At 35.7% G+C, this 13,016-nt stretch overlaps 1 protein-coding gene across 1 annotated transcript; it reads right to left on the bottom strand.

Moving 5' to 3' along the window:
* Positions 1 to 854: 854 nt before the first annotated feature.
* On the bottom strand, positions 855 to 9,715 carry LOC577665 (sulfatase modifying factor 1). Its single transcript, XM_777880.5, has 8 exons — positions 8,966 to 9,715; positions 8,423 to 8,497; positions 7,943 to 8,025; positions 6,192 to 6,314; positions 5,700 to 5,814; positions 4,428 to 4,541; positions 4,078 to 4,137; positions 855 to 3,403 (listed from the first exon to the last, which is right to left on the bottom strand). Exons 1-8 carry the CDS (start codon positions 9,506 to 9,508, stop codon positions 3,263 to 3,265), a joined length of 1,254 nt encoding a protein of 417 aa, XP_782973.1. The 5' UTR covers positions 9,509 to 9,715; the 3' UTR covers positions 855 to 3,262.
* Between the last annotated feature and the right edge of the window lie 3,301 nt (positions 9,716 to 13,016).

Here is a 13,016-nt window from a genome sequence, read left to right as displayed (position 1 = left end):
TACTAGCAACATACAAGTTAAAAATATACTGTATCTATTTAAAACTACATTCATGTTACAGAAAAATCTGCACAAAATGCTTTCGTAAAATATTTCCCAAGTTTATTGCAAGAGTGAATTACAGAAGTACTGACAATGACCACATTAAAATAATATTGTGTTAGACACCATGCACCTTTATCAAAATAGACAATTTACAACAACATACTCAACACATAATCATTATAAGTTCATGTATAATCATTCGATTCTCCAGTATTAATTTGTTGTAAATATGGAGTCTATTAGTATATAAAAAAAATAGAATAGAAACAAAAATTTAGTCAACATTCACCACTAGTAAACTGTAATTTCTTAATGTTAGGTCATTCCATTGTTTCCCATACATTTTAAAGTACCTGTAAAATCATGTTTTGTTAATTTGTTTACAATGACCCACACAATGTTAAGACAATACACCTGTATGTTCCTTTTGCAGCCACCATCAAATTCTGTAGAACTTTGTAGAACTTTGCAGGAATTATGAATATGTCATGTATGTCTTATCTCTGAAATTTAAACGTCAGCTGTGTCCTAGTATTCAGATTATGCAAGGAAACCTGTTTACTTTCTAGACTTCCCTGTCAGACACTATTGAGTGACTGACATTTTTTTTTCTTTGGTAACAACATACATGTACATCAAATGGGCTGTAACAGGTACATTAGCATTTTTCTCCCGGTACATCAATAACCCACTAAATGGCCAAAATTAAACTGATAAATCTTTGTGCAGCACAAAACGTACAACCATTCGGTACAAAAGTCTGAAAATCAGACTATTACTAATTACTTACATGTACATGTAGGTGATTGTAATCACTAAGTTATGTCGATGCGACAGCTAATGGTTGTTATTTCCCACAAAAAGCCTTTTCAAACCTTTTTGTTTTTTGAGGGAAGTTTTAAATTGAAGTATTGTCTTTCAAATGCTGTTAGAATTTGACCTTTTCATTTTTTTAACCTGCAAATGGAACATACTACCTTTAAGTCTTAACTATAATAATACTGGTACGGTAGTACAATATATGACCTATACATACCGTTACTAGAAAAAATGTATACACTGTACTTGTATAAGTTTTCTAATAAAAGTTTAAACATCGATTGTACATGTGAAAATCTAATCGAGACTTTTCAACAACATGACCACTAAAATAATTGTCAAACAGAAATCCCTTGATCAATTAACAAACCCCAGGGTGCAATCAATCAAGTTCCTGAATTGGTCATATATAAGAAAATCAATACATTTTTATCAATCTTGTGGAAATAATTAATGGAGGGAGGGAAAATTTGAATTGTTAATTGTGATATTCAAACCCTTACAGTGAAACAAAGGATACACATTTGTTTCCAAATAAATAAATAAAATCTCTGGGACAATAATGTAAAACTAAACATGACAATTTACTCATCCTTCCTAACTTCACAATGCTTAAAATCCGTCTTAAATTCCAAGAACAGGACAAGCTTTTCTTTGTCCAAAAACATATTGTACAATATATAATTTGATCTGCATAAACTGCCTTCAGCACTGAGGATTTTACATGAAAAGGGGTGATGATTACTGTTACATGATTTTAAAGAGATATACATTGTACATGTAGTGTGTGTACAATTAGTCTGGGGTCAATTCCTACAATGACTTAATTCCTATTAACTTCAACCCTTGACCAAACACTATACCTAACCCTAGCCCTAAACTTCACCCCAAAACCTTATTGCAAGTAATGCTAACCCCTCACTTTTCTTTTGACAATTAAATCCTAGAAGAATTGTTACAGGAGCAAATTTTTGATAACTTACCGGTACATGTAATGTAAAAATAAATAAAGTATGAAAACGAAAAATGAAATATTTCACTCTGCCTTTCAATTAATAAATTATTGTTATACCAAGTACCCCCAATGCTAGAATCATCTTCTCCCATCTATCTCTTGCACAAACCCTTTCACTTTGTGTCCAAGATCGAATCTGAATTGCTTGTACACTATTAAACATGTATTACACTAGTTAGATACATGTTTGAACTTTGAAACATAAAATGAATATTGTTTGGTCGCAGCATACATGTACATGAATTTTAATATTGCTGTTGAAGGCCACTATGGCAATCCATCATACAAAATATACACTAGTACATCATACATGTACGTAACTTGATTGAAATTTTCACTGAAGGCAAACAGTACTAGACAAATATTGATTACATCCAGCATTTGCGTGCCATGTAAAGAAGCAATATTTATCAACATTGATTTGTCTGCAAACTCTTCATATGTTGTCATTTGGGTAATTGCAGTACATGTACAAGAATTACTTCTACATATAAAACTGCTTTTATTTAGGATAGAAAATTATTTTTTAAGGTTGGGGGGGGGGGGGGAGAGATTATGTTCGAATATATCCATATTTTATTACATGGATTAGAGAACATTAAACAACTAAATTATGTTAGGACCAAATATCATGTATCAAAAGGAACAAACAGTGTTAGTAAAGGTCATTCATTCATTTATTGTCTCGGGTCTAACCAATGATTATTTTGTTTAACTTGAAAAATAAGAAAAGCAGTCTTATATGTCAACGAGTCCATATATATATGAAGTGCTTAGTGTCAACCTCATCATTATATGTTTATATTACCCTCATTCTGTAACTAAATGATTTTACAAAATCATGCCACCATGAAATTTTTTTTCACTTACACAAGTTAAAAAAATTTGTTGAATCATTTACTGGTACTTATAAAATTATAGTGTACATGTATACACATGAAATAGAGAGATTGACACATGCTCTTGTATCAATCAGTGGACTAAGATCAGTTAGTTTAACTTCAGCTGCTTTCAAGAATACAGACCTTAATATCTACATACAGCTACCCATTACAACCATTCTACGACATGTGGGCTAACCAAAAATTGCTACCTGTGTCTTGTGTCCAACAGACCTACATCAACTAAATTCTAACAATTCTTATTATCAACCCTGACCATACACTTTATCTAACCATAAAATCGACCCTGAACCTAAACCTTACCCAAAACCAAAATATTGAACCTAACCCTAAAAGATGACTTTGAGAAATAAAACGGGGAGAAATTATCACCAGAGAAAATGTCGGGTGACCTTTAAAAATGGGAAGAAAGGTAGTCTTCAGGGTAAGATTCTTTCTTTGGGGGCGACGGCTGCAACACATGTAACTGGAGCAGGAAGCATCAAGGTGTAGAGTCGTTGCAATTGTTGCAGGGGATATCTTCAGGGAGGTTGGTTGCAGCACACCTGAAGCCCAGATTGCAAGCAGAGCTGTCAGGACTGTTCTGACTACGTGCTTCACAACGGTACCTGTAGCAGTAAGACTGAGACAAAAGACAGAAACAAAATTACTTATATTGGACAATTTGAAAGATTCAAATACATATGTGTATTAGTCTTTCGTGGAAGTTTGACATATACCTGTAAGACATAAGAGAAGATGATTTATACAAGACGGCTTTGTACTGACCTTCCAGCACTCTGTGCATCCCTACATACATGAAAGTAATGCACATCATATTACTAAACTGGAGAAGTACAGAATAGTCACCTTACACCCAACATACGGTACTTTATAAACGGTCACCATTTTTTTTCTTCATGAAAATATGCAGGTATTTTTTTTGTATGAGGATTTTCTGTTATAAACACTACAACAGACAAATGAACCCATTCAAAGAGCAAACTGCCAAAAATAACAATTTCTGCTGGTACATATATGCATATACTGCACCGTCACATATTTTCATGCTAATATTTCTGTCTTTCTCTTTCCATCTTTCTCTTAATATATCTATCTCTCTTCTTTTAACTGTATCTACCTCTCACCCTCCTAATGTTTATAATATTCTATATTTCTTTCTCTATTATTTCTCCTCTATCAAAAGGAGATACGATCTATGGCCCGAACCGTACAACACACTTTCCTTCTACTATCGACATAAATCAATCTATCACAACCTCTTCCTTGCAATGCACATCATATATCACTACTCACAATGTGGCACATGTATGATCCTCCTTTCTTGACTTTATCTGTACCTTCATCAGGGCCAACCTGCAATTGCAACAACAGCAAAAAGTAAATAATCATTTTGTAATAAGAGGGGGAAACTTCATTATACATGTGCAAACATATGAACCCTAAGACACAATACTTCCAACAGCAAAAAATGAACTGTCTTTATGTCTTTAGACCACAGTTTTGATCTTGTGATTTCACAATGCTATATTTGTGCCATCAAGTTTTGCACTAAAAAAAATGATTCTTGAATACGATCATATATGCATTTCTTTTTATTGTTATATTCTTTTTAAATGATATTAAGTGTATTCCAGTCAACTTACAGGGTTGTTTTGAGATTCAGGACTGTGTACTGTGTTCCACCAGTCTGCTACCCATTCCCATGCATTACCTACTGTGTTATACAAGCCATAGCCGTTGGGTTCAAATGCTGTTACCTGTATGCAAGAAAGAAAATTAGATGAAATCACACAATAAGTTCATCAATAAGTAGCTTGAGATACTTTGAAGGTACAATCTTAATTTTTAGGTTATGAGAAATATTGCTTGAGCTGGCAATATCATGTAGATTTTTTTTCTCAACAAACTATGCCTATTAACTATGCCTATGTAACAAACAATTACCATCAAATTGCATTCACGTAATGAAAAACCTAATGATGACATTCAAATTTCTCTTATGATAATTTTGTTTTCTTTCATACAAATCATTACAAAGTAAATCCACAGACCTCTGAAATAAGCAATTTTACTGTACTTTTAATAACATGTTGCTACCAGTACCTGCACAATTGTGGGAAGACTAGAAAACCCATCAGTCAAAGTCAATGGGATACAAATCTTCATTTATAATATTGCAATGATCATCTTTTAAGCAAACATATTAATGGTGTATGGTGACTATTCAGTGTGGCAGTATTAAAGCAACAGATTTTTTTTTTTAATACAGTGCACAATATCTACAATTTCTTATATATATTAGTTTGGTAATTACCAACACTTTTTTCCCTCCAATTATTTGCCGAGTTGGTAACGGGTTAGTATATAGATATGACTGAGAAAATTATAGATTATAGATTATAGACTTAACTCCAGTTTGTTGACGATCAGCCATGCATCAAGTCTTTCGTCTTCTTTGTGCATGGCTGATCGTCAAAGAAACGGAGTTAAGTCTTTTGTCAACTCTGTTTGTTGCTACGGCAGGCAGCAAGTGAAAACGAATTTGAAAGAGGATCTAAGCTTTACAAATATGTGTCATTTATTAATTATAATTGTGATTCAGTTATGATAAAACATTAATAATTCTCGGTTTCGTTTTTTCTGGGACGCATTGTATATTTCACATCAGTGTGTAAACTATTATACCCCCTCCCCCCCCCCCCCCAAAAAAAAAAAAAAATCCCCATAGAAGTAGCACTTGTACATTATCTGAGCTACATTAATTAATATATCAGTACCCTGCCTCATCATCATTATTATTGTCGATATTATCATTATCATCAGTAGCAATGCTGGTATCTTTGCCTATAACTATTATCATTACCATCATCATCATTATTGTTACTAATATAAAAAAAAAACCTTGGAATACTTACGGGGCATGTTCCTTCATAACCATCCTCTGCAGTATTGACTTTAGGGAATTCCCCTTGCCAAATGTTGACCCTATGATGATCTTTGGGCATCAGTTTGTTACCCCAAGGAAAAAGCCTGCAAACATTGTTTCAGAGAAATCAGAATGAACATCTATAGTGCTGTCATACTAGACCATAGGAAGCAATGAAATTGGCCACTTGGCCAGTGACGCATGAAAATATGTTGTCGAGTCTGTCATTTAGTGGTCACCTATAATGCCTACCTCTATTGAAGAAATGTGTAATAGCACATCTATATAGCCTAGTAAACTTCAGAATGTATTGAGTTAAGATCAGAACCTATGCTCATCAAATCGTAAATCTGCATGCATGTGTCATTATATGCATCCAGATAATGTAAATAGATGATAGATTAAAAGATCAGATTCTATGCAGATTAATCATTATACGTTTCCAAGGAAAGTATATATATATATATATATATATGTTTACCTATTTTTGAGCCCTCCGCGTGCAGCATTCTCCCATTCAGCTTCTGTTGGTAATCTCTTGCCAGCCCACTGGCAGTATGCTGTAGCATCATTCCAAGACATATGGGTTACAGGATGATCCATCCTGCAAGATTTTAAAAAAAAACTAGATGGAATTTTGACTGCGCGTAGTCGTAAATGATGCCTCCGCCATAGAGCAATTTAAACAAGTTTGGAGTTTAAATCTCCAGTGGTTCTTGAGATATCATGATAACAATCTCAATGTATGGAATTTCATAAGTTGACCTCTGTGACCCTTGACCTTTGACCTACGTGCTCCAAAATCTAATCAGATTGTCTTCCTATGGTGATACACACTATCATTAAGTTTGAAGTTTAAATCTCCAGTGGTTCTTGAGATATTATGATATGGTGATACATACTATCATTAAGTTTGAAGTGAAAATTCTCCAGTGGTTCTTGAGATATCGCGATAACGATCTCAATGTATGGAATTTCATAAGTTGACCTCTGTGACCCTTGACCTTTGACCTACGTGCTCCAAAATCTAATCAGATTGTCTTCCTATGGTGATACATACTATCCTTAAGTTTGAAGTTTTTACATTTCCAGTGGTTCTTGAGATATCATGATAACAATCTCTATGTATGGAATTTCATAAGTTGACCTCTATGACCCTTGACCTTTGACCTACGTGCTCCAAAATGTAATCAGATTGTTTTCCTATAGTGATACACACTATCACTAAGTTTGAAGTTTAAATCTCCAGTGGTTCTTGAGATATCATGATAACAATCTCAATGTATGGAATTTCATAAGTTGACCTCTGTGACCCTTGACCTTTGACATACGTGCTCCAAAATCTAATCAGATCGTCTTCCTATGGTGATACATACTATCCTTAAGTTTGAAGTTTAAATCTCAAATGGTTCTTGAGATATCGCGCTAACAAACTCAATACAAGGAATTTCATAAGTTGACCTCTGTGACCTGTGACCTTTGACCTACGTACTCCAAAATCTAATCAGATCGTCTTCCTATGGTGATAAATACTATTCCCGAGTCTTAAGTTTAAATCTTAAATGGTTCTTGAGATATTGTGATAACGGTCAAACGGGACGGACGTACGGACGGACAACCCGAAAAAATGATGCCTCCGGCACCACCTTCGGTGGCGGAGGCATAAAAAATGGTAAATAAAAATAGAAATAGGACTGACCAAACATTCAATCTTCAATTCTTTTGGGGAAACTTTTGCCAAGAAATATTTGTATTTATTCAAAACATCTTCTTAACTTTAAACCTTAAAAACCAGTCAAATGGCATACATGTATGTTGTCTCTCCTGCACATAGCGATTTGCATCTCGGTTTAGACTTGAACATTCAAGACGAGAAATGGAAGTGAGAAAATGAAAATTGAAAACTTGAGATAAAGTGAATTAAGATGTGAAAAAAATTCAAATACACTGTAAACTAATGGAAATAATACTTGAAGAGTTGATACTTGATAGGGCTTTAGTGTTTGAATTCAGAAAAGTGAATCCATAAATGCAGGGTTAACATTTTTAAAACAAAATATTATAGCCTCTAGCCACATCCCTCACAGCAGATTAAATCTTCAGTATCAAATAAAAATTAATCATTCTTGACCCCTTATATGGCAAGTATTTCATCGGTAATCAGTCGATTTAGGGGTCAGTCTTTAAAAGAGGCCGAGTCCTCAAGTTTTACCACCAAGGCAGCTTTCTTACCTTGAAGAGATACTAGAGTCCGGCCCTTCAGGATGTCTCCATTCAGCTCCTTTGACTGGAAGCCACCAGGGTGCTGCAGCAACCTGTCAATCAAGGTACATGTATGAAGAAAGACACAAATTACAAACATGAAATAAAATAATTATTTCTGGAAATAATAATTTGCAGGATAATATACTCCAATGCCATAATGGTACTAATTTCATGTCTATTTGTATCTCATGAGCCAAGCAGAGTTAGCTGATGGCTTATGCTGCAGATATTAGTGAAGTGAATTAATGTCTTAGCAAATCGACTTATAAACTCACAGTTCAAGTCCTAGTAGATATATATTTTACACCGGTTAAATATACAAAACCTATTTTGTTTAGTGATATTGACTGCATGCTATACTATTTAAGTTTGGTTTAATACATCAGACTAAAGTAACTGTAATCAGAATACTCAAAGACCTTTAACACAGAGACCAAATGCACTTACTACTTGAGAAATATCCTTCTTAACTTCTTCACTTATCCTTGCTTCTAGGACAAAAGAATCTCCAAATTTCTCAGCCTGTAAATAAGAAAAATAATAAGACATAAATACTAATATATTGATATATAGCAAAAAAAGACATGAAATATAATATATAACAATGTGAAACTAAATCTGAAGAAGAAAAACAAAAACAGCTAGAACTTATATATTTGAAAAACATATGAAATCACGACACTAGATCTAGCTGATCTACAACTACAAGTACACCATTATCTCTCGACTAAATCTGTTAAATGCACTTTGTCCAGTAAGATAACATTTTGTGAAGGTACATGTAACATGATCAGAAAAACATAGCCTTAAGGGCTTGGTGAATTATGAAATATGATGTTGATATCAATATCGTATACATTCAAAGTCTAGATCTACTTGTAATTTGCATTTATTAACATTATAATTGCATTTAATTAAATTCAAAATGTATTCCTTTTGTTTTTGCAATGAAATGGACGATGCAACAAAACTTCTGATTTCAATGATTACCTCCGTTACATAACTGGTTGTGTTGACGAACAATTCAAACTCAGAATTGCTGACTTCATACACATCAAAATAGTACGGATCCAGGGTCACCAATCGAGATGGACTTTCACCATCCAGATAGATCTTGGCCTTATCCGTCCCCATTTGAAATGTTCCTCCTTCAATAAAATTCATTTGATTTGTTCTTGGAAAGGCAGCAACATTTGCTTGAGGATGGTCTATTGGATCATTCGCCTCCCTGGAGTATTTCAAGGCAGCTTCTTCTTGCACATGATCATGTGAATTTTCTTCCAGGGCAGGGGCATCTTCGTCATGGTTCCTGTTCAGAGCAGACGACCCGCAGCCACAGCCTCCTCCTGCTCCTTCGCTTGTCGGATCACTGTCTATCTCTTCGCCCCGAGCTTCGGCCAACTCCTCCTCAGTGGTTGCGGTGGTTACTGACTGCGTCGGAGATATATTTTGATTCACATCTTCATTTTTCGCACTGCCCTGAATAACCACTAGGGCTAAAAGCAAAACAAAGATACCACGTGTGTACTTCATCGCGGCTCAAACAAATGATAATGCAAGAACTAGAGATTACTAGCACCTGCACTTAATTGCACCAGATCTATGTCTACGCGCCGAGGTTCAAGAGGATGCACAAAAATGCAATGCAATGCAATGGGCGTGCCTAGCCCATGTATACAGCTAGTGCATGCATTTATGCACGATCGAATTATACACATTACCCATAGCATAGTGTCTTGTGATCCTCACAAGTGAGAAAATGTAGCAAACAAATTATCGTGTTGTGGTGTGAAATTCTATGGTATCTTTAAGATATTTTTTTAGGCGCGGGGGCGTACAGGAGAGAACGTTTTTAAAATCTGATGTTTTAGACATATACTAGGAAGTGAATCAGGAGATTATAACTACTTATGATATACTCTGTAGAAAACGCGTACGCAAGAGGGGGGGGGGTTGGGGTTAGACCCCCCTCAATGTTTCTGAAAAAAAGTTTAAAAAGCTTGTTTTTTGGTAAAGAGAGGGGGAGGGGGTCGGTGTTGATTTAAAAATAAGTGCTCCTTGACCCCCCCCCCCCCCCTCCCCACCGAGCGAAATATATAGCTGCACAGTTTTACTTCTGATACTGAGTGCCCGCATTCACCACTTTAAATTAATAATGTAAAGTGCCCCCTTTCACCCCATTGTGTATGAGCAATTCATGCAGCAGATCTAAATAAGGAAGAGTATGTGTTGGATCCGGGTAAAATATACCTTTCCCACTAATTATGAGCACTGATTTAGAGTGCGCATCATGCCAAGATCCAAACAGATTGCACATTTCCAAACATGGTGCTCATTTTCAGTGACAAAATTGCCCCTCTAGAAATTTCCATTTCTTTATAAAGAATGTACAATATGCACTTTAATATCAGATATTCTATTTAAAACATACATAACTTGCCATAATCATTTTCTAAAACTCATGACTTGAGACTCATGCCCGTTTTGGAAACGTAAAGTGCCCCTATTGCTTTACGTGCTCATCCAAGGGGCGACGCAAGAATATTTTGTTAGGGGGCGAACAGGTGCAGGGGGTCGATAGTGAGCATGCAAAGCGTGCGAATTACTAACAGAGGGATGGGTGCAGGGAGAAGCTTTGACGTTTCATTAAATTATTAGAGAAAGAAGACGATTCATTGTACCGTTCTCGACTCTTTATCCTTGTCTAAATTCATTTTTCCCGCTTCGGAAGTTTTGACGTTTCATTAAATTATTATAAAGAAGACGATTCTTTGTACCAAGTTCTCGACTCCAAATCTCATAGTTTAAATTCATTTTCCCCGCTCCCGCGCAAAGCGCGGAAGCTTTGACGTTTCATTAAAGGGATCCGGTAACTTTGTCTTAGATCCTTTACAAAAAATCCTTGATTTATATCATGCTGCAATGATGATTATAAACTTTTAGGTCAGTCAGGACCCCCGGCCACTGACTTTTACAAGCCGATCGCCTATCTGATTATCAAGATATTATTTTATTATAGAAAATCGAAATCAAATTTTGGGTTTGCCAAACGGTTTTCATAACACTTCAGTCAATTGGGGAAAAGGAGTATGGTAAAAACCGGTCACTCAAAGGTTTTTATTTTTTTGAGGCACTTCTTGATCATTTTGAAGCGCAATTTTTCGAGGGCTTCAATATAACACCATATATCACAGGGACTGATAACACGTAGGGTCGTGCATCTCAGGTTAACATTGTTAAACGATCTCTTTAAATTATAAGCGAACGAAAACGATTCATTGTACTGTTCTCGACTCTTAATCCTCGTCTGAATTTTCAAAAATGTTTCTTTTTCTTTTTCTTTTTCTTCTTACGTCCATTTCCCTCTCTCTCTCTCTCTCTCTCTCTCTCTCTCTCTCTCTCTCTCTTTCTCTCTCTTTTGGGGGGGCAGGCGTTTTGGGGGAGGGGGCCACCGCCCCCAGCACCCCCTGGTTACGCGCCTGGGGGCGAATCGCCAGCGCCATCGTCGCGCTTGCACGACGCAGGGAATGTGCCCTCCTCAGAAGTTGAAGATTTTTTTTTTAATTGATGTATATTAAGTTCAATTAAATTCAATGCAAGAACAAGCTCAATTCAAATGTAGGCTGGTTAACCTGAAATGCTAATTACAGCATCACGAACATGCACTACTTTTGATTTTCTTCTGTCAAAAGGAACTCCAATCTACGGGGATATTTTTTTGACAAAATAATGCGTCAATCACTTTGTTTATATCTATATCAATATCTCTGTTTAAATTGATGACCAGAAGTGAAGACAAACGTTTTTGGGGTCATTGTTGATCTCAAGTACGTTTTCAGCAATCGAAGTTCATTAAATGAGTTCTCAATGACATGGGCGGGTAAAGGACTATGTTCAGTCACTCAGTATAGGCCTATAATAACTGCCAATAAGCTGATCGTCTGACTCGGCCTGCTTTTTCTCTCTTTTTCTTTATTTTCTCTATCTCTATTTTTTTCTTTTCCCTCTCCCCCGCCCTTCCTTACGTCATACATATTTACATTTTATAGTTCTCTTCCTCCTGATCTTCCTCCTTCTCTTCCCATTCCTTTTCTTCCTTCTCCTTCTCTTCCTCTTCCTTTTTTGAAAATGATAGGGGCGGTCGCCCCCTGCCCCCAGTGGCGCCGCCCCTGTGCTCCATCTTATGCGATTCTTCATATTGTGCAGAGGACGAGGTCGTCATTTAGACGTTGATGTCCCTTATAAACTGGGCTTTGCTTGCACATCATGTTTCGTAGTCAAGGTTCCCTTTCATTATAATAATCATCCACACGAAATAACAACTTTCTTTCACAAACTGCCCTTTAAGGTTTTTTTTTTTTTTTTTAATTTTCTTTTTAATTATTTGTATTAATCAGTGCTCTACCAACTTCTATCACCGTATCTCTTCAAGGTAATACAAAGTGTTGGTATGGGGCCATGAATTTGGTTCAAATGAACATATTGGAAGCAGATGCGATCCTACATTATTCAGTGATCGTTGTCGCGGTGAAAATCGAGTTTAAAAATAAGAAATTGTAAATAATAAACTCTTCATGTTGTATAGCTCCCTCTCAAGGTCAAGATATTAATTAAGCTGTAAAACAATGGTTGGTTGGTTGGTTGGTTGGTTGTTTCTTGACTACAATCAACCGATTTGCTATTCCTGTTTAGAAATTAGATATCACGACTACATATTCTGAGATTTTCATGGTCGCAGCTCATCGTACGGCCGTATTAGGCGCTATTTGAAATTTATCAAAATTTACCGGGAGCACCGGTAAATTTTTAGATTCAATTTTTCTCAAAAGCAGAAGTGTTTTAGGGGTTAAATTTTTTAGTGCTTATAATACATCCACAGGGGCATCCAAATATATAAAAATTGTAAAGAATCACTATCCACCCAATTTCAAAATTTTCCAAAACTTTGTATTACCTTTAATACGTTTTTACGTGTGGCGTTCACCTATTAATAAAAACATGGTCCGTGATAAAAGGCTCAGACATTATACAAGAAAAGAAA

The sequence above is a fragment of the Strongylocentrotus purpuratus genome, unplaced genomic scaffold (genome assembly GCF_000002235.5).
Source record: "Strongylocentrotus purpuratus isolate Spur 01 unplaced genomic scaffold, Spur_5.0 spur5_scaffold_6, whole genome shotgun sequence".
In the NCBI taxonomy this organism is placed as follows: domain Eukaryota; kingdom Metazoa; phylum Echinodermata; class Echinoidea; order Camarodonta; family Strongylocentrotidae; genus Strongylocentrotus; species Strongylocentrotus purpuratus.
This window is presented reverse-complemented; position numbering and strand designations above follow the sequence as displayed.

Excerpts from the sequence above, each read along its gene's own strand:
- LOC577665 (XM_777880.5), bottom strand. The coding sequence starts at position 9,508 with ATGAAGTACACACGTGGTATCTTTGTTTTGCTTTTAGCCCTAGTGGTT. Across the intron at positions 5,815-6,191 it reads CGCGGAGGGCTCAAAAATAG|GCTTTTTCCTTGGGGTAACA; the intron begins GTAAACATATAT and ends CAATGTTTGCAG. Across the intron at positions 4,138-4,427 it reads CTGAATCTCAAAACAACCCT|GTTGGCCCTGATGAAGGTAC; the intron begins GTAAGTTGACTG and ends TTGCAATTGCAG.